General features: G+C 38.0%; 1 protein-coding gene across 3 annotated transcripts in view; it reads right to left on the minus strand.

Moving 5' to 3' along the window:
- Nucleotides 1–22,712, minus strand: part of LOC131044117 (uncharacterized) — a 341,446-nt gene that overhangs the window by 105,228 nt on the left and 213,506 nt on the right. For all 3 annotated transcript variants that reach the window (XM_057977369.2, XM_057977370.2, XM_057977371.2), the window contains exon 12: nucleotides 4,250–4,315. In XM_057977369.2, coding sequence (XP_057833352.2) covers nucleotides 4,250–4,315 — 66 coding nt within the window. The remainder of the gene's footprint in view (nucleotides 1–4,249; nucleotides 4,316–22,712) is intronic.

Consider the following 22,712-nt stretch of genomic DNA (forward strand, 5'->3'; position numbering starts at 1 on the left):
ATAATATAGTAACCTGAATAATCATAGTAAGCATAAAACAGTTTACTATAATTCAGTTTGAATAACTATGATAGTAAACTGTATTTTGCTATCAAAAATAGTAGTAATCAGAATACACATAGCAACATAGCAAGCTATCATAGTTCGAACTGTAGTAATCAGAAATAGTATGTTCTGAACCGTATTCTGCTATCATTTAGATTCTAGAACATACAGTTTTACTATCATTTAGTAGTATAATGTATTTCTGATTAAACATAGTTATTTAGTAGTAAACTATTTCTGATAAATGATAGTAAAACTGTATGTTCTAGAATCTAAATGATAGCAGAATACAGTTTAGAACATACATATTTCAGTTATAGGAAGAATTGTAAATAGAAATATCTCATAGTTTAGAATCTATATTCTGAGGTATGTAAATAGAAATACCTATTCTAAACGGTAAATTCAGTAAAACTGTAAATTCTGGTATTTCTATGTTCTAAACTATAAATAGAAATAGTTTAGAATATATATTCTGAGGTATTTACAGTTTAGAATCTTTAGAACTATGGTAAATAGTATAGGAAGAATTGTAAATAGAAATACCTCAAAATTTGAAGTCACCGGTAATGCCCTTTGTCGCGCGACGAAAAAAAACCTTCTATTTCCTTCCCTTCGACTTCAACTTCATCTCTTAACCCTTGGCCACGAGCTCAGTGAGTAAGCTTGACAGTAGACGGCTATTTATTGAATTTTGCGGACATTTTAGGGTTTTTGCGGTGTGTTTTTTTTGTGGGATTTCATGTAGCGATTAATCGTGTTTTTTTGGCAACTAAAAAGGAAAAAATCATGAAAATCGGCAAAAAATTCCAATTTTCTGGGGAAACTAATCGGGAGCAGCACCGATTGCCGATTAATCGAGAATCATCGGTATTTTTTCCCGACTATTGCTTCTATGATTAGTACATTGTGCAATGTGCAATTAATCTGATTATTGAGTTAAGGATGGGGACATGACAATCATTACTATACATGTAGTAGCATGTCTACTTTTTTTTTAAACAAGACAATTAATTATTCATGCTTATGCTCATGAAAATATATATTGATCTCCTTGCTACTATTATGAGGAATACAATATGATCTTTGGCAAATGACAAATGCATAATATTATGTTTTTCTTTGCACCAAGAATCAAGTTTAATTGATTACTATGTTGCTAACTATATTGCTTCTTGTATGGCGAGATTTTGCCTTCAAAGCATATGGTGCAAGTGCTATTACATGAATGGTGCAATACTTTCATAAAAAGACTATCTTCTATGTGTCTTTGAATCAAAAGGGCGAAATATGAAAGATGCCCTTGAAGAATTAGGGAATAGTTCCAATTGGATGCATGTAAAAGTACCATCTTACTTAAAGTCATTTTAAACTTTCCAAAGAATATCACTTCTAATGAGAGAAAAGCACATTGAAGATCATGGCACCTTACTAAAGTGAAAGTACATTATAAAAGTTCTCTCCAGTTCCATCATAAAAGCACATTGAAGATCATGGGCACATTCTATATATCAGAATCATAGTCATCACTTTGAAATCCTCTATGCAGTGATTGGCTTTTAGGTGATGCCATTCAAGGGGAGTGTGCATGACACCACCTAGTGGCTAAATCCTAGATGTAAGACCTTTTAGGCATTATATGCTCCAAATTCAAACAATGCTTGGCCTTAGGTGATGCCATTGAGGGGGAGTGTGCATGTCAATGACACCACCTAGTGGCTAAATCCTAGTTTTAAATCCTATGGATAGGCATATGTCCTAGTAGGTATGAAATAAGACCGATATAGGCATTAGTAAGGCCTTTGAGCTTGCAAGTAGGCACATGTAATTCCTTTTGTTTTAAATATTGCAGGTAGACATTAGTAAGTCCTATAGGCACATTTGTGCTCAACTTCTATGAGCATACTGTAAATTCTTCTCCTTGTAAATCTTCCACAAGTAAAAGCATTTTATTAAGTCCTATGGGAACTATGTAATGAACCTAAGGAGAGGATATTTTGAGAAGACTGCAACTCCAATAGAATTTCTTATAAGAACTCATAGCATCATTTTTGAAACACTGGGATTATAAATTATGACAAGATGACTTTCATGTAGTCCGAAATGCATGATCTTCATGTTGACATATATTTGTGTGCCTGTTTATCACCGTCAAAGAAGACCTACATTGCTAGGGTACTTCATTTTTTCTTTTATGGAAATTGACATGTGATCCCCTATTAACATTAAGGGGGACTGTTAGAACATAATGTTATTAGGGGTCACATCCTGATAACATTTATATATAATGTTCTAATATAAGGTTATAAACTTTATATATTATATGCTTTATAAGTATATCTTATTTGAAATATTATTATCTAATAACTATTAGATTATTAATTATTTGTGAATGGGGGGTTATTGAAAAGGTGTGACTAGTGAAGTCACTATTCCTCCTATTTTTAAGGATGTAGCTTTATCGTTAGTGGTATCACCATGCACAAAAGGTATTATTGGCCATGTGGAAGTATTGGAGGAGTGTCCCCAAGTTCAAGTCTATTTTGTTATAGACTACATTTGTAAGTGTTTTAATAAAATGATGCTTTATGGGATTTTTTACCTCAAAGGGTTTTCATGTGTATATCTTGTGTAATGTGTACATTTATGCATGTATGATTCTCATCTTATTATTTATATCTTGTTTATAATGATTAGTATCCTATGATCCTAATTTCTAACAGATCATTTAATCGTTTTATTTATCTTCTAGCTCTCAATCTCCCTAATTTTTTATGTTTTGTTTTCTAGAAAAATATGGATGCATAAATACATAGTCAAAACACCATTACTTTCCATGGCTGCCTCAAAAATCCAAGATCAGAAGATGGGGGAGGTTGGCTTCTAGGGGCAGCATACAAGTCATCTCAAGGATATATTATTTTGTGAGGCCCCATTACGTCAACCACTTCATTGGCTTTTCTTTTAGTTTCTGAGATCTGACTATATTCTATGAACAGCTATGATTGAACAATTTAATCTAGCCTCCATGCTTTGCATTATTTCTTTTACATTACAGTGATTAGAATCATCAAGTTCCCATCAACACAAAGATCATTCTAACCTTATTCTTTCAATGGCCAATCCCATTAAAAAGGCACAAGCCTCTGCCCGACTCTTGATGTGGTTGCTTATATGCAGTTGCAATAGGGGGCCCTTCGTGAATAGTAGGGGGCAAATTATTGGTGCAGCTGAGGGATGTGCCTGCCTCTGTTTCCACCTTTGCCCCTGATGCTTCAAATAGTTTCCCTCGGTAATCTCCAAAGATTCCTTCCCCAGCTAGGGCATGATATCTTTAAGCTATCTAGTCAAAATTTTACAAAAAGCAAGCCAGAGAAATATAAATGCCATTAGGCTAGAAAGGAGATTTAGACAATGGATACATCCGGCACATCATATGTGGATTAAAAACCAATTCTACAGGTCAATATCAAAGAGTAGACATTTTTTGGAAAGAAAAGCATGTAAATATTAAACGACTCATGGAGGGCATCAAGGAGATTCCATTGCCCAGAAGAAACTCACATTTCTTAAATTGGTAGATAAAACACTACATTCTACAAGTGGATGAGATGCAAGCCAGAAAATGGACTACAGAAATGTAGTCTCCTATACATGATTTGGCATCGCTCATCATACCAAAATATAATGAGACAAAGCCCATTGATTCTAAAAGACCTTAGGATATGTCACGCCAACAGGGAAAACGCTAGATTGAGAAAAGATATTAAAAGCCAAGGAACTAGAGCACCAATACATTTCTAAATCCACATCAATACCATCCCGCATATTTTTTATGCTTGCATTACATCTGACTGCCCTTTGTGCAAAAGAGTTGTAGAGATTTTTCTGCTTTTTATTTCTGTGAAAAGTATCCTAAATAATACATAAGAGAGGATTTCTGCCTTTCAAGGAAGATAATAATGAAGGTAACAATATTATGTATTAGTGTTGTTGCACAATAATTATATAGGACTTTACAACAAACAATATATTGCTAAGGCTTCTAAGTTCTATGCATTTTTTAGCAGTGATACATTACCAGGGTTAATTATACATGATTATAGTAAAACTGAATCTGTACCATTCAATTAGTCATAGCTCTATTCGTAATGCACGTGCAAGACAAGTAATTATGTACACTGAGCGGAGCCAAGCTGATCACCTTCAAAGAGGAAATATCTTCCAATAAGGATGCTATTGTTATGGTTTCCAAAGGTGGACGATAGACCTGCATGAGAAAAATTAAATAAGCTTCTAGAAAAATGCGAATGGTAAAAAGTACGCAAATTTGTTATACATTATAAAAGCAAAAATAGCATGACAATTTCTTTTCAAACTATTCACACCATAATACCAGCTTTCAAGATACTAGGTTGTATGCAAATTTGTTATACATTATAAAAGCAAAAATAGGATGACAATTTCTTTTCAAACTATTCACACCATAATACCAGCTTTCAAGATACTAGGTCACAAAAGCAATCATGCTTAAACGCAAATTTGAAATATGACATAATTACTTCCCTTCTCAAGGATAATAAATTAAGGGTTAAGGGACAAGCTAGGTAAAGGAACTAATAGATGAGCTTCATGAGGCAATCTACTCCTCCAAAATTGATGTTTGTTCAAAGTAGCACCAAATTGAGGTAAGTAAACATTTTTATAAAACAACTTTTAGATGTCACTATGGACAATATCAGTTTTTGGTCATGCCTTTTGACCTGACAAATGCACCAACCATAAAATAACCACCCTAGAATCTTTTGTTTTTGGCAACAAAAATAATAACCCAACTTGCAATATCAAGTACAACACTGTCATTAAAGTCTGATATAAATTATCAGGGCACCATTACAGTTGTTAAAATTTTTTCAGAAGATAACCACTCACATAGTGTGCCAATACATAAAATAACATTCATATGAAACACCAACACGAAATACCTTGGTAACCGTGTTGGAGTTGACTATTAGAGGTCTGTGTTGTCGGCATAAATTGCCTATTGTTAGGTATGATAATATTTGTTATCCGACAAGGTATTAATTAATTGTATTGAATGGGCTGTCAGTCTCGAGTGGTTATGTGTCAGTTGGTTGACAGTTGTGTACCTCTCGGCAACCGTCGGGTCCTTTAATTATGCCATGTACTGTCAAGGAAGGGGGATGGTATTGTGGGATCTAGTGTAATCCTTGGCCGGCCATTTTTGGTCTCTTCTATGTAATAATTGAATGTGTGAATAAGGATATATTTTCTGCCGTGTCTGGTATGCATTGTCATGTACATTATTATTTCCTGTACTTAATTTACCAGTTGTACCAGCAAACATTTTGGTGTCGTTGCCTTAAAAGAAATCGGGTCAACCTTGAGTGATTCATGTCCGTAGATCTCATTAAAGGTGAGAAGAGGCCACAAGGTGGTCAAGACCAAGCGATTAGGTGATCTGCCGACCCTTGGCCAGAGGGAGCACAAAGACGAGTTGAAGCATGGAAGTACTCTGAGTGTTGGGACGCTGGAGGTGGACGTGTAGAGGATGCACGCATGTCTGAGAGTGCAAGGAAAACACCAGAACGTAGCGGTCGGAACAATTCACTCAGGTCCCACACACCTACAAGTACTCGAAGTGTTGGGGACGTTGAAGGTGGACATGTAGAGGACACCTGCATGGCCAAGAGTACACGGAAAGCACTGGAACATAGCGATCGAAACAGTCCACCCAAGTCCAGCACACAAGGCGAATACACATGTACCTTTCGAGTGAAAATAACGTTGAACACCCAGGAGAAGCAGAAACTGCCGAAGTTCACGGGAGACGGGTCGAAGGACCCAGTACGGCATTGCAAAACATGCATAACCATTTGGGAGGAAAATGGCCACGATGACAGGGACTACTGGTTGAAGGTATTTCCCGCCACCCTTCGAGGGATCGCCATTGACTGGTACACAGACCTCGACGCCCAGCACAAGACGAGATGGAGTGATCTGAAGAAGGCATTCCAGGAGGAATTCAAACTCTTCAAGGATGATAATGAGATTGTGGCTGAAATCTATAATACTAAGCAAGGAAAAAATGAGTGTACGCGCTTACAACTGTAGGCTCAAAGAACTATTGAACAAGATGGAGAACCAGCCAATCGACGGGTTGAAGAAGAGGTGGTTCACGGAGGGATTGATACCCTCACTGCGCAAGAAGATGAAAGTAGTGCCTCCGTCCTCATACGCCGATGCGTACAATCGAGCGATGGACATCGAGAGTGAAAATAAAACCTCCTCCCGAGAGAAGAGGAAGACCAATGATGATGAGAGAACCGAAGGTAGCAGTGACGAAGAATCCAAAACCGTACTAGCCCTGCAACAGGATATGTTGAGAATGATCAAAGAATTGAAGGCTGAGAAAGGAACCAGCAATGAAGGTAATGAACTATGGTGTATTGAGTGCAAAAGGGAGGGGCACACGAAAGCTAATTGTCCTAGAAATATGTTTTGTGGAATTTGTCAAGTGTTGGGGCATTCAATCAACGAGTGCCCGTACAATTTGAAGATGAGATGTACACAAGAACTCTTCACATAGGGAGAGTCCAGCCCATTGAAATCACAGAATGTATCGCCAAGTGGTTAAGGAAATCAACGAGGGCGAAACCAAATACAGTACTCCAAAGGACGTCCTATCATGCAGTGTCGACAATGTAGTGAATGGGGACACTTTGCGAGAGACTGCCATAACAGGAAAGACAACATACAATTATTGTGCACATGGTGTGGACCAGGTGACCATGAAGACACCAACTGCCCGAATTAGAAGGGTATTAATATGCTAAACGTGGAGGAACAAGAGGACATAGTTTTGGCAATCACAAGAGCACAAACAAAGAAGGCAATGTATTCAAACTCTGGTACGAAAAAGGAACAAGCCGAAGTAGAACAAGTGTTGGCGAAGGAACGAGTAACTTGCAATGGAACTACAAGTATGTCATTGCGGGAGTCAAAGAAGAACATAGTCCGACAGGTGCTACAAACAACCGTACCCATCAAGGTGGTAGACCACCTTCAAACTATGCCACAACTAAGAATGGCAATTACCAACACAGTCAGTGACGACACAGTCTTCCAAAACCAATGTAAGCCACACAAGGAGGAACTAACGGGAAAACCATCAGCCAAAGTGAATGAGTCCAGTGATCCAATGTTGTTGACGATGAGCATCGAGAGGAAACCGGCGATCGTCGAGATGGAAATAATGGGGAAGAAGTCGACACACACCATTGTTGATGGAGGCTCCAGAGTAAATGTACTGCCAGAAGACACATGGACATGTCTAGGGAACCCGAAGCTTGGGCCGCCAACCTTCCACTTGGTAGGTGCCGACCAGCACGACATCCAGCCGTTGGAAACATTGATGGCACAAAAAGTAATGATTGGGACACAACAATTTTTCTTGGACTTTGTAGTTATCCGGTTACAGAAGAAGGCGTACGATGCACTCCTCGAGCGGGGATGGTTGGTTACTACCAAGGCGAATCATAACTGGAAGCGAAACACACTCTCGATTGAGAGTGATGAGAGGAAGCACATCATTGACTTGAGGAACCAAGCGATGAGTGAAAAACTGGCACCCTCAGACTCTGAGTCTGAGGGTGGAGAGTTAGGTATGGACGGAGGAAGGAAAGGCATGAAACCCAATGATGAAGGGGTGCTCAAACTAGAAGATTGCTCTGAAGATGAGATGAGTTCTCTTAATGGATTATTCTACTGGCAGATGGAGGATTATGAAGTTTCCCACCCCGACTGTAACATGGTACAAATTGGCCAAATTGAGGAAGTACAAAGTTTGTCGTACGATATTCATCTGTGCACATCCGGCGTTGGTGTGTCTGGGTTGTACGAACAGTTACCAAGTGAGCTTCTACCGTATGAACAGAGGCTGCCGAGTGGGAATGGGGAAGTATCTAAGGTGTACGAAGAAGATTCTCAAGGTGAGGATTTGAAATTGGATGTTGTAGAGCCTGGTGGTGATGCCCCGAAGAAGTTAATAGTATACACTAAACGATTCACATCAGCCGAAAGCAATTCAGCCGTATGGTTTAGAGTAGACAAGAGCAAGTTGGCTCTTAGGGATCCAAGTTGCGTCGATGTGATGAGGTTGCCATATGAAGCTAAGAGCCCCAACTACACCGTACAAACTAGAGAAGTTGAGTGCTGGAGATCCGTACAATCAAGGGAGAGTCGGGGAAGCAGACTTGACAGCAGGACAAAATCAAGAGAGGGAAGGAACATTCCCATCCAACCACAAGAGAAGTTGAATCCGTACGGTGCAGGTGAAGAAGCAGAAATAACGTACATTGTACGGTCAACAAGTACGGTTGAAACACAGGAACGAAGCACCATTACGTACGGCAAGGCAAGGAGTCCGTACGGCATACGGCAGAGCACCATTCTGTAAGGCGCATGACAGAGCACCATTCCGTACGACGTACCTAGTTCAAACAATCCGTACAGCGTAGCTCATTTAACCATTCCGTACGGCGTAGTCCATTCATTCGATCTATACAGCGTACGACATAAACTACATAGAGAAAAGGGTAGGGTGTACGGTGAAACAGTACGGCGGATATGGCACAAGAGACATCGTACAACATGCATGAAAGTCGTACGGACATCGTACATGAGGCATCGTATGGTACACAGGGATGCAATTAGGGAGAGGTCGTTCGACCACGCTACAAGTACAGCAACCAAAGGTGGAGGCCGTACGAAAACCAAGAGAAATCCATACAGACCACAAGAGAAATATCGTACAATCAAGGAAGAAATATATCAAAAACTCAAAGGCATCAGCTTTGAGTTGGATGAAGGGAGTCTCAAGCCACACACCTATGCATCGTACAACCAAGAGAGAAGCACAAGTCTGTACGAAAGAACAAGTCAGAAAACACAATTCCCGTACGGGAGAATGCACCTTGATCAGAATTTTGACTTCTTTGGCCTTGTTCCTGACGTCTTAAAAAAGCAGAAAATTGATGCACGCCATGGAGTTCCGTGTGGGTTCGAAGGTTGTAATTTGGTGTTAGCAGCGGGGGCGCTACCCCGAGACCTTGCAAGGGGCGCTACCCCTCGACCCCGCAAGGGGCTCTGCCCCTTGACCTCGCTGGGGGCGCTTTCCCCAGACCCCTGCAAGGGGTGCTACCACTTGACCCCATTGGGGGCGTTGCCCCAAACCCCCATTTGATTTTGCAAGTACACTACAAGTTGGGGTTGTCCCATTGAAGTCGCTGTTTGTCGTTAGTCTTCCCGAATATTACTTGATGTTTGCTTGTCGTCTGGAAGACGACTTTTTCTTTCGGGGGGGATGATGTTGTCGGCATAAATTGCCTATTGTTATGCTTGATAATATTTGTTATCTGACAAGGTATTAACTAATTGTATTGAGTGGGTTGTCAATCTCGGGTGGTTATGTGTCAGTTGGTTGACGGTTGTGTACCTCTTGGCAACCGTCAGGTCCTTTAATTCTGCCATGTATTGTCAAGGAAGGGGGATGGTATTGTGGGATTTAGTGTAATCCTTGCCCAACCATCTTTGGTCTCTTCTCTGTAATAATTGAATGTGCGAATAAGGATATATTTTTTGCCGCGTCTGGTATGCATTGTCATGTACATTATTATTTCCTGTACTTAATTTACCAGTTGTACCAGCAAACAATCTGAAATCGATCATTTGACTTGCTGCTACAGCCAGAACAGAAAATAAGCAAATGCCTCTAGTTGGGCAAATAAAAGATGCTCAATTCGAGTTTGTAGCTTTTCTTGAGAAGAAGATTAAGATGGGTGTCCTAGTTGTAGATGTTCCCACTTCTTATGGAATGTTACATGGCCATAACTTTTGTAAAGTTGTTGGGGGTGAGCTCAATATGGACATGACTCAAGCAAGGATACCTGTTAAAGGTATTGTGCAGAAATTAGTGCCTAAAAGAGAGACTAAGTATACGGTGGTCAAGTCAAATGATCCCCATGCCCAAATCCTTTTTGAATCTGCTCGATTTGGGAATTATTATCTCCATATTGACGAAGTCTCTAATTTTGCTGAAGATTGGCCCTCTAACGGTTCGGATTCTTCACTTCCTTCTGATACTGAAAGAAATTGCTGATGTTAATGAAGATCAAGCATCAAAAACAGGTTCTATTGAGTCCTATGTCATGGTTGAAGATAGTCAATCATCTCTTCTAATTGAAGACGTACAATCTCCCGCTCAGGTAGAAGATGTTCAGTCTTCTCCTATGGCAGAAGAAATTCAACCTCCAATTCTGCTTGAAAAAGATACCTATTTTCAAGTTCCTCAAATTTCAAAAGAAGCAAGCACTAGTAGTTCTTGTGATATCAGCAGCTCTAATGATGTTTGGACTTTGGATTTTGATGGAAGTTGTGCTGCTAATGGGTCAAGGGCTGGTGTTGTTCTTATTTCTCCCAAGGGAGAGATCTTCCCTTACTCTTTTAAGCTGCAGTTTGCCAACACCAATAACAAGGCTGAATATGAGTCACTCTTGTTGGGTATGGATGTTGCTCTGAAAAGAGGAATCAAGAATCTTCATGTTCAAGGTGATGCGGAGTTGGTAGTTTGTTAGGTAAGAAACATGTATCAGACAAAGAATGACAGACTCAAGCACTACCACAACCTTGTGTGGGATAATATTGAAAGTTTTGATGCTTTTAGTATTTCAATTGTACCCCGAGAATATAATGATAAAGCTGATTCTCTTGCAGTTTCAGCTACTCTCCTAATTCCACATCATTATTTTGGTCAAGATACGTATATCATTGAGTTGATATGCAAACCCGGTGCGCATGATAATTGGGATCATTGGCAGATTTTCAATGATGACAAACAAATTATTAGTTTTCTTCAAACTGAAGATAATTTCAATAATTTGTCTTTTGAAGGAAGTAATTCTTCTTCTTCTTCCTCTGACTCAATGTCACCTACAGCATCTGAGTCAGATGAGGAGTTTCTCCAACTGAAGGGAAATAAAATTCCTAAAGGTCTAGTTTCACTTGAGAAATTTTTTTATAAGCATGATTGCTATATCAAGAAACAGCAACAGGTGAATCCAAATTCTTCTATGGGATATGAGCAGTAAAACATCGGATCAGAAGATGATCCAAAGTTTGTCAACATTGGCAACAATTGCACTCCTGAAGAGAGAGATTAGTTTATTCAGCTTCTACACCAATACATGGATGTTTTGTCTTATTCCTATGATAATCTCAAGTCCTTCCATCCTAAGGAAGTGCAGCATTATATTCCTCGAAAGACTGGCGTAGTACCTTACAGGCAGAAGCAGTGCCAATATAATCCCAAAAACTCATGTACTATTCTCTCGGAAATTCAGAAAATGCTGAAAGCTCAAATTATTTTTCCTATCCACCATTCTACGTGGGCAGCAAATATAGTTCCAATACGTAAGAAGAATGGAGAAATACGTATCTATGTAGATTTCAGAAATATCAATCAGCTATCACTAAAGGATAATTATCCTTTAACAATAATGGGTCAAGTATTACAGACAGTGACAAGAGCTCAAATGAAGTCCATGTTGGATGGATTTTCAGACTACAATCAAATTGAGGTAAGCGAATCAGATCAGCACAAGACTACATTCACTACTCCTTGGAGTACATTTGCATATCACAAGATGCCTTTTGGTTTGATTAATGCAGGTGCTACCTTCCAAACAGCTATGGACTTAGCCTTCCATGGTATTCTTGATAGGTATATTGTTGTATACTTAGATGATCTCATTGTCTTCTCCAAAGATTGTGAGAATCATCTCTTTCATTTACAAGATGTGCTTGAAAAATGTCGCAAGCATAGTATTTCCCTTAATCCTAAGAAGTCAATTTTTTGGGTTACTGAAGGTAAACTTATCGAGTATGTTGTGTCCAAGGAGGGGATCAACATTTATCCAAAAAGGGTTGTCTATTTAGAATCTTCCTTTGTCTATTAGTAAGACTGTTGTTCATTCTTTCTTTGGAAAGGTTAATTTTCTACGTAGGTTCATCCTTGATTTTGCTAAGAAGACTCGCCATGTTGTTCATATGATGAAAGGTAAAACTACTTTCAGTTGGAATCCACAAGGAAAGGCCGCTTTCAGCAAAATCAAGGAGGCAATAGCTTATGCACCTGTGTTGGTTTGTCTAGACTACACCAAAGATTTCATCATGTATAGTTATGCTTCTAAGCATGCTATGTCTGCTATTTTGATGCAGAAAAATACAAAAGGGATTGAATCTCCCATTGCTTTCATGAGCTGTCCTTTGAAGTCTCATGAACTCAAGTATTCACCAGTTGAAAAGAATGCTTATGTCGTGGTAATAGCGGTAAAGTACTTCAGGTTCAATATCTTGAATTCCCATACCTTGGTCTTAGTTCCCGACACAACAATCAAGTCTATTCTAACACAACAAGATTTTGGTACAAAAAGAGGTATTTGGATTGCTAAAATTTAAGAGTGACTTGGAAATCAAGCCTACCAAGCTTGTTTGTGGGAAGGGGCTTTGTCAACTCATTGTTGAGAACAATCAAGAGGAGCAAGAACAAGATGTTTCAGAAGATCTTCCCAGAGTATTATTTGTTAGTACAACTAATGAATGCTATTCAAACATAGCTTATTTTCTAACATATGGTGAATGTCCAGCTCATTTGTCATTCAAGGAAAAGAGGAATATAAATCTCAAAGCTGCAAACTTTGTTCTTTGGGACAGTGGTTTGTACAAAAGAGTTATTGATGGTACTTTCCTTCGCTTTGTTGATAAGGCACAACAAATCAGATTGTTAGAGTCTTTCCATAATCTAGCATATGGTGGGCATTTCTCCACACCTGTGACTGCTCACAAGATTTTAAGAGCAAAGTATTATTGGCCGACACTATTCCAAGATGCTTTTCGATGGGTGCGTAAGTGTATGCATTGCCAATAGTTTGTAGATAAGCAGGAACTTGCAGCCTTGCCTGTAAAGCCAGTATTGATTGAAGAACCCTTTCGGTAGTGGGGAATTGATTTCATTGGTGTTATCAATCCCTCTTCAAGTGATGGTCATACATATGTTCTTACTGCAACTGATTACTTCACTAAATGGGTAGAGGCCATACCAGTAAAGCATGCTACTTCAGAAGTGGTATGTGGATTTCTTAAGGAGAATATAATTTTCAGGTTTGGTGTCCCACATAAGATCGTGATTGATAATGCAGTTGCTTTCTCTTCCTATGAGGTAACCCAATTTTGTTTTGATTATGGTATTACCTTGTCTCATTCGTCTGATTATTATCCTCAACGTAATGGTCAGGCGGAATCAAGTAATAAGAATTTGGCTACCATCATCCGTAAACTTGTGGAGAATCAAAGATCCTGGCATAACACTCTAAAACAGCTATTGACATGTCACCATTTCAGCTACTTTATGGGATGAAAGCAGAGATACCCATTAATTTAGAGGTTCTCATTAAGTTAGCTAATGCATGTCCAATCCTATCACTTTGTTCTTGGGTTTCGCATGTGGATGTCTCCAACTGGCATGGAATTCATCCTCTAGCTCAGACGGTATCTTGGATAGTAGCACTCAATGCTAAGCATCTCCACATGGTCTCTTTTGTCTCCATCCTGCATAAACACATAAGTCAAAAAACAGTCATCATTTTGTTTAGCTAACTACTCTCATTATTACACAACCGAAGGCTTATCCCTCTCAACATCTTAATCTTGTTGAACATCATTTGAAACTATACCCAAAGAGGACGCCAGAGTTTGGTTTGTTTTAAAGCTCAATTCGGATAATAAAAACTTTACTTCGGCATTAGGAGTCGAACCAATGCATTTAAGCACGTCATTATTACACAATCGAAGGCTTATCCCTCTCAACATCTTAATCTTGTTGAACATCATTTGAAACTATACCCAAAGAGGATGCCAGAGTTTCATTTGTTTTAAAGCTCAATTTGGATAATAAAAACATTACTTCAGCATTAGGAGTCGAACCAATGCATTTAAGCATGTGAACTTGCTAAAGAAACCCTTGAACGACAAGATCCTCACACCAAGTTTGGTGTTTCTCTTGACCAAAACAAGGGAGAGGATGATGAGAACAATTTCCCCCTTAAAGACACCAAACTTCATTTCCACATTTTAAGTGCCGCAACATTTTTATTTTTTTTTTAAAAACATTCGAGCCACTTTGTTCATTGCACTAAAACAAGCACGAAGATTATTAATTGTTTTGCCTTCAAACAAGATTGAACTTCATCTTTGATTTTTAAAACACCCAAACTTAGCTCGATGTTTTTATTGGGCCTGATCAACAACTTTACTTTGTCGAACTTTATTATTTTGCTTGATTTGGTCTCACTTCGAATGCTTTGAGAATTGATTCTTTCAACAGTCTTAGAGGCGAAAACAAAACACATCACCTCACAAAATGCTGAACTTTTTTTCCTTTGTGTTTTAACCTATCACTCTTTTCGATATTTTGAGATTTTTGGCGCTTTAAACGAATTGACTTAAATTTTCAAACCCTAGTTCGGGGTTACCTTCGGTGAAACTGGGAGGCCGAAAACACATATGTTTTGCCTTTTGCATTCTAAGTTAGAAGCCCATGCTTTATCTTTCGTTTGATCATTCAAGCTTAATAGCAATTTTTGGTAGTTTTCATGGTATACAAGGATATGATGTTAAACAGAAATGTCCAAACTTTTCATTTTTGGCTTGCTAATAGCTGGGACACTTTTTGGTGTTATTATCTCCTTTACAAGGCACGATGGTAAGAAAAGATCAATTCATCAAAAACAAACACCCTAATTTTATATTTGTTTCAATTTTATTAAATTTTGGTTTTCTTCGGCAAAGACAAGCATTAAGACCTTAATGTTCTAATGTTCGAGCTGCTATATTATTTTTTTCTTTTTTTTTTGCTGGGCATGACTGTGACCTCCAACAGTCATCTGGGTATCAATTTCAGAACTTGCAGGCTGAAGACATACTTCTTAGGGAGATGACTACCTACAGCAGATGCCTAAAGTTAGATTTTTGACTGAATTTACAATTATTAATGCTTGGAAATGGATTTCTGGTTACGCTAAGCTGTAAAAGTCTTGTTTGGATCTGCTCTTTAGCTCAGCTTTATCATTGAGGTCAGAAATCTCTTTACATATAGTTTTAATCTGTTTTGTACAATGTTAATGAGTGGATTAATTAGTCTCAATTCGATTATACTGAGAGGGGGAGTGTGAAGACCCTAAGTCCTCCAAACTGGGAAATCTGTGAACTTTGATGGAGTCCACTTAAAGTTTGTTGTTGTTCTTTTTTTTTTTTTTTCCCTTCGCTGGTTTTATACTTTTTGGGGTTTTTGGATTATAGTATGCAACTATGTAAATGCATATGAAAAGCTTACAATGCTGGAAATAAAGTAATTTAGCTAGAAGACAAGTATATATCAAAATTTACAATGCTTATAGGCCAGCCAAATCAACAAATTAATTCCAACTTGAATGTGGCCTCAAAAAGCAACTACAAAGTCAAGCAAAGAACCTGATATAATGCTGCAGCAGTCAAGAACTCAATTGGAATCTCCTTGGATCGCCTTCCTTGGCCTTCCAAATCCAGCGCCTAACCTTCTTGAGACTCTACAAACCCTTTCCCAATTACTTTCAGAATTTTCATTCCTTCTTCACCAAAATCGCAAAACACACTAGGGCGGCAAGTACATGGAAAAGTACGGCCTGATTATGATTGCCAGTAATCTGCAAATAGCTGCTTTGATTCGCCTCTCCGATTAGAACATTAAACTTCTTCAATTCTTCCTGAAACCCCTTTTGAATTTTCACAGATTTAGCTCAAATAGAACCTCTATATGAAGTTCTCCTAGATGCCACTTTCAATGGATATTTCACCACCTCAGAATGGCTGCAACACTGAAGAATTATCGTTCTCCAATGGCTGGCTTAAGTCAGAAACACTTGGCTTCTTCTCGCAAAGAAAATTCATAAAAAGATGCACAATAGAATGAATAGTTCGATTCCCAAGGCAAGATATTTATTTCTCCAAGAATAAATCGATTTCCTTCAAAAAGCACATTAAATGCTCATTCAAATGTTATAACATTTTACTTTAATATTTATTACTTCTCCACCTTGGGTTTGGCACCCTTAATTAATTAAATATTTGGTCCCCTTTTTAATGACAACTAGACCCTCAAGTTATAAGTTAATAATATCTCCCTTTAATAAATAATATTATTTAAGCCATTTAAACATTAATAACTCCTTTAACATTCATTATTTTTCAATCCCGTATGAACTAGAGGGTCAATAACTGCATCCATAGCTCATCTGATTGCCTTACTAAAAATAGTAAGGGTCCCTCTCAAGCATCCCCTGACTTATTATAAATAGTAAGAATGAGAAATTGAGCTCTGAAAACCATACAAATGCCAAAACCAAATCTTCGACTAGGTCTCTGCCTCAAAGGACCCTCTATCCACCCCATTAGCCTATGAGTGTGAACTGATAGGCTAATCCTGCCGACTATCTGATGTCTAGCTAGAAAGGGACATCACAGGGAGGAGGGGGAGGAAGGGGGGAAGGGGAGCCGAGGCAGTGGGGAAATCAATATAACGATGACTTTTATAAATTTAAACTTCATCAATCACAATAGCATCAATTGCTTAATTCAATAATTGTGCACGTGAGAACACAATATTTACATGAAAACCCATACGGGAGAAAACCACGACAAATTACTTGCTTATATAATAATCTCTTACAAATTTCATAAACCCTTCATTAAATTCATGAGCACTTGCCCACTAGAGGCACCAACCCCTCATTCAAATTTCCACCTTATCAATGTTGCTTCTAGAACAGATGATGGATAATATTTTTCTCCTCAAATTTTGCCATAACTCTCTTCTTTAATCTGCTATAATCTCCTTCTCAAATCTGCTATAATCTCCTTCTCAAATCTGCTATAAATTGATCATAAATCTACCACAAAACTCTCTTCACAAGCCTGCTATAATGATACTCTCATATTTCCTTCAAATTTGCTTACAAAACTTGTCACAATCTCCTTATATAATCTGCTATATACTTTTATACTCTTCTTATCACATCTACAATTTATCTTCTTATTAATGGACATTGGTGTATATATTTGATTGTCTTTGCAACACAACACACACTTCTCCAACTCTAATCAACCTCTCTTTTATATGTCCTTCCTTTATCTTGAAAAAGAATGTGACTCTTTTGATATATTTTTTGTTTTAATAAACAAATTGCAACATTTCAAAATGAATCGCAACCCTTTGTTAATGAATTGGTTTTCACATATGTTTGTTTGCATAAATAAGAACCACCACCTTAATGTTTATTAACATAAACGTGAACCGCCACCTTTGATATTAGTCAAACATTCCTCTTGAAAATCACATATACTGAATCATCCAGCATGTTAATATGAATTGCACTTAAATCAAATCACAATGCTTGTTGCCTAATTACTGCATATTATAATTAATCGCTGACAAGCATATTAGTTACAGTTTCTAAATCATTACCATTGTTCTGTCCAACTAAACACTCCTTGTTATCTTGCTGCATAATAATCATATAGCTACATAGTAATCTCTCCTCTATAAGCATTGGTTTATGTTAATTGTAATTAGGTAGGAATGGCAGATTCCAATTGCCTTGGGCAACATTGGAATCCGCCCAAAGGTCTGGCCCCTCCTTCAATGTGTAGGGTTGGGCCCTCTCTCACGGAACCTTCTAAATCTTCACGCCACACTCAAGATAGCGTGCTCCCATAAATAGGGCCGACCCCATTCTGATAAGGCATTTCAATAAAAGGAGATGTTAATAGTTAAAAGCCATCAATTAAGTAAAGGCCCACTTAATTAAGTAAAGGCCCACTTAATTAGTCCTTGCACCACATATAAATAAAGGGCATCTTCACCTCATTCTACACACAATCAATATATCCTTTCATGCGAAATATACATCTGCTTAATGATGCGAAATATACATCTGCTTAATGCGAAGGCTGAAGAAGGAACTTATGCGAATCATACCTGCCATTGAAGGTGCCAATATAAAGTACATACTGTCATAAAGGAGTGCGAACTGCTCCAGAATTAAGGCGCTAGGGTTACTGATCAGCTTCAAGCATAAGTGCAGACCTAAGATGCACTAAAAGTGCAGATCCAGTGTATGAACCTGATTGCTGGTTGGTGTGCTAAAGGGGCAGATCTAATGCTTATGAAAGTGCAGACTTGTTGAAGATTTCATCAGCCCTAAGAGTGAACATCTCAGACCTCTACAAGTACTTGAGATAAGTATTGTAATCAGAATATTGAATCTAATCCATAATCAGATCTGAGGATCATTTCTGGCTGGGTTTTTCCTCCTAGGAGGTTTTCCCAAGGTAATTGTGTTTTGTTCTTATTTGTTCATTTCTATGTTATGCCTAAATCTAGAAATCTCTAAATTCTACAACAAACATCTAATTAGAAACTAAATTCTGATTTATGAGTTTTACATTAATCTGAAAGTATAAAAATCAACATGGTATTAGAGCTATACGCTAGATCAACTTTCAAATTTCAGAATTTAGTACTCCTTTATTTTCAGATTGTTGTCTCATTCACAGGTCAGGTCCATGGGGCTAAAAGTTGAAGATAGGCTTGATGGAAATCTCAATTTTGCTGCATGGAAGGTTCGAATCATGTTGGCTATAGAGGAAGAAGATCTTCTTCACTTCATAGAAGCGAAAGAGCTAACTAAACCTACCGATGCAGCTGAGCTAAAACAATTCAAAAGGGATGTTGTCAAGGTCAAAAAGCTTCTCATTCATTCAATTAAAGACCACCTAGTCACCTCCATTGCCTCATTCACTACTACAAGGGAAATGTTAAGTCATCTACAAGGTACCTACGAAATTAACAATCTCAGTAGGGCAATTACTTTAAGACAGCAATTACTTAGTATCAAAATGTCAAAAGAAGATTCTGTTATTTCTTATTTTATGAGAATTTTAGAACTAAAGAATCAGCTAGGTACAATTGGACATAACATGGAAGACAAAGACCTTGTTATGATTGCCCTAAATGGTTTACCAGACTCATGGGAGTCTTTTATTCAAACCATAAGTGGTAGAACTAAGTTACCTACCCTTGATCGCCTTAAAAATGATTGCATTAAAGAAGAGTCACACCTTATCACAAAGGGGCAACTCAAAAGTCCTCATGTAGATGATCAACACATGCTTGCAGCCCAATGCAAGAAAGGTGGAAATTGGAAGAAGCATTATCCAAAGAGAAATAGAGAATTCAAACCACCTAGTTCTCAGCATTCTTGGAAGAAACCAAGAGATATCTCTCGTGTTCGATATTTCAAATGTGACAAATTTGGTTACTATGCTAAAGAATGTCAGAATGATCCTACTCAAAGAGAAGCCAACCTAAATGAAGTCTCTGAACAAAATGATGACTTCTTATTCATCTCTGCCCTGTCAAGCAGCATACCCACAGACAATAATACATGGTTAATTGACAGTGGTGCTTTCAACCACATCACAGGCTACGTGATCATCTTTCAAACTTAGTAGAAAAGGATACCAGTCTTCACCTGGTAATTGGTGACGATGCTCGATATTCGGTAAGAGGTTCTGACACTACTTTAAATTTAGACTCTGGTATTTCACATCACCTTATGAAAGATCCCTAATGGATCCCTTCGCTGATCTGCTGTAAGTCTTTTAATTATTTTCAAGGTTGCACGGGTACGGGGGTACTTGGAGACTTTGGAGACTGGTACTGGTACTGGTACGGCTATTTTTTCAAAATAGGAGACGTGGGTACTTGGAGACGTCAATTTCTTTTAAATATAATTTAATAATTTATAGAAATTCTGAAAATATAATGACATTGAACATTAAATATAATGACATTAAATATAATATAATAATTTAGTAATGGCTGTTGCAACGTTTTAAGAAATCCTTGTGACCTCCATTTGTTTTGAGCATTGTATTTTTTCCATTTGTACTACATTTTGATTATTTTGTTGCCTGTGTTTTTTTTTTAAAAACATTTTAAGGTTTCCTTTTTTTCTGTTTGAGTTGGAGACGGTGGGAGACGGTTGGATACGTTAGCGAGAAGTCTCCTCTCTATGGAGACGTTTCCAACGATGTTTCCAGTGCGGGAGACGTGTCTGAGTCTCCGGTACGAGTACCCATGGGTTGGGTACGACTACCCATGCAACCTTGATTATTTTTAATTGAATTTCCTATTTATTACTATAATCTTCCAGAAATAGCCAAAAGTTGCAGAAGGTTGAATTCTTTTTATGTTTTGATAGTTTTTCAGCAAGTAATAATTGAAGAACAAGTACATGAAAAGAATATTGGAAATAAATGTTAATACACAGCCAAATCAGAATCGTACCAAGCAGATTTCTGATTATTTAAATCAAATAATTATCCACATAGTGACTCCAAACAATTCCAGGAAGATTACAATAAGCAATGAGTCCAACCTGGATGAAGAGTGAATACTGTAATAAATAAGGAGGTTGCCGCAAACGTCCAAAGCTCTTACATAGCTCTAGGTGGGAAGAGAAATGGCTAAAAATTACAGACGTGTGGCTGTTAGGTGATGCAAAGCTGGAAACCCCAATCTCCACGTTGAACCCTAACTCTGTCCACTGAATCCTCCAGAAAAGATGTCGTACCAACTCTAAGGCACTGAAAATTGAATGCAAGAACCAAATAACCATTGTGTTGGGGGCTACGTCCCAGACAGGCAAGACCCTGGGGTTTTCGTCCCAGATGTTGAATCACTTTCCAGAGCAAATTCTCCAAATCAAAGATGAAAATGTGTAAAAGATGCTTGATAATTACATTACCATCTCCTTATAACTCCTTCCCTCTACCTCAAACCCTAAAAGTGTATGAAAAGTGTGCTTAGGCTTATAAAGTCTTATTTCTCATTTTTTAGTCGCCAAGTATAGAGAAAACGCTACTTTTTTAATATAAAAGAATTCCGTTCATCAAAAGGGTCCCTGACAAATGGGAAACATTTAGAAAAGTTCAAGACCTTTCCAACGAGCTATAACACATGGGCATATGCATCTAGATGAAGCCAAAAACCCCTTATTATTCCAAAATGGCTATAAACATAGCCTTATTTAATTAATTAAACGCTAACTTAGGAAATATTAAAATATATTAAAAATATAACCCAAATAGTTGCAGAAGGCTCAAATGACTCTAAAAGCCTGAAACGGAACCTGCCACCTGTCTGTGACTGAAGTCGGAAATCATGGATCCACTGGCAGTCTTATACCTAAAATCTAGGGATTCTCCTAGAAACTAGCAAACATACCCAAATCTTTTGAAACTAAAACCAAGGAATAGTCTCAAGGAAACCCAACCCTGGATACTGTCATAACCTCCTAAATATAGGAATAGCCTCCACAAATGTAGGAACTGCCTCCTAAAATTAAGGAACTACTCCAAACTGGTCTACTACTGCCAGAACACCAAATCCCAAACATTGAATATCCTCACTGAGTCTCTATCCACCACTATCAGCTCCAATATGGAAACTGCCACAACCTCCTAAAAAGTAGGGAATCTCCCTAAAAAGTAGGAAGCTCTCTCCAAACACCTGTAACTGCTCAAAAGGATCCTGCTCTACTCCTTGGTCCCCCAGGTGGTCATTCAGTCAACTGTCAGTTCTCCCTAAAAAATAGGAGACCTCGTCTGAAGGTCCAAAACGGCTCACAAAACCCCTGCAAAGCTCTGTGACCCTCAGAATGAGTCCCCTAACCATGTTGTTGACCTACGGGAACTCGAATGGTAGGTCAACCCCTGCTCATCTCATGTCACCTAAAAAAGGGGGCATTATACCTTAGTGACATATTATTTGTTCCTGGAATTAAAAGAAACTTAATTTGCATTTTTGCTCTAGAAGATAAAAGTTATCAAATTGCATTCTCTGAGGAAAAAGTACTTGCTTGGCCTAAGAAATCTAGTTTTAAATCTGCTCGTGTAATTGGTAATAGATATGATAGTTTACATAAGCTCTCCACTGACCCTATTCAAGCCCTCATTAGTGAGGCTCCCGAATCCTGTGAGCTATGGCATAGAAGACTTGGACACTTACACTATCAAGCACTTCCCTCTCTTGAAAAGTTAGTCAAAGGTATGCCTAAACTCAATCAAATTCATGATAATGCTTGCAAAGGTTGTGCTATAGGTAAAAATGTTAAAAGCCCTTTTCATAAAAGTGAAAATAGAGCTAAAACAAAACTAGAACTTGTTCACTCTAATTTATGTGGTCCTATGTCTATAGCATCTCCTAGTGGATTTCTTTATTACATAATCTTCATAGATGATTTCTCTAGGAAAACTTGGATCTACTTCCTGAAATCTAAAGGATTTGATGAAGTCTTAAGGAAATTTAAAGAAATGAAGGCACTAACTGAAAACTCCTCTAGTAAAAGAATTAAATGTTTAAGATCTGACAATGGAGGTGAGTATACCTTCGGTAGCTTTTATAATTTCTGTGTTGAGTCCGGAATTAAAAA

This window comes from Cryptomeria japonica, chromosome 4 (assembly GCF_030272615.1).
Source record: "Cryptomeria japonica chromosome 4, Sugi_1.0, whole genome shotgun sequence".
NCBI classification, from domain to species: Eukaryota; Viridiplantae; Streptophyta; class Pinopsida; order Cupressales; family Cupressaceae; genus Cryptomeria; species Cryptomeria japonica.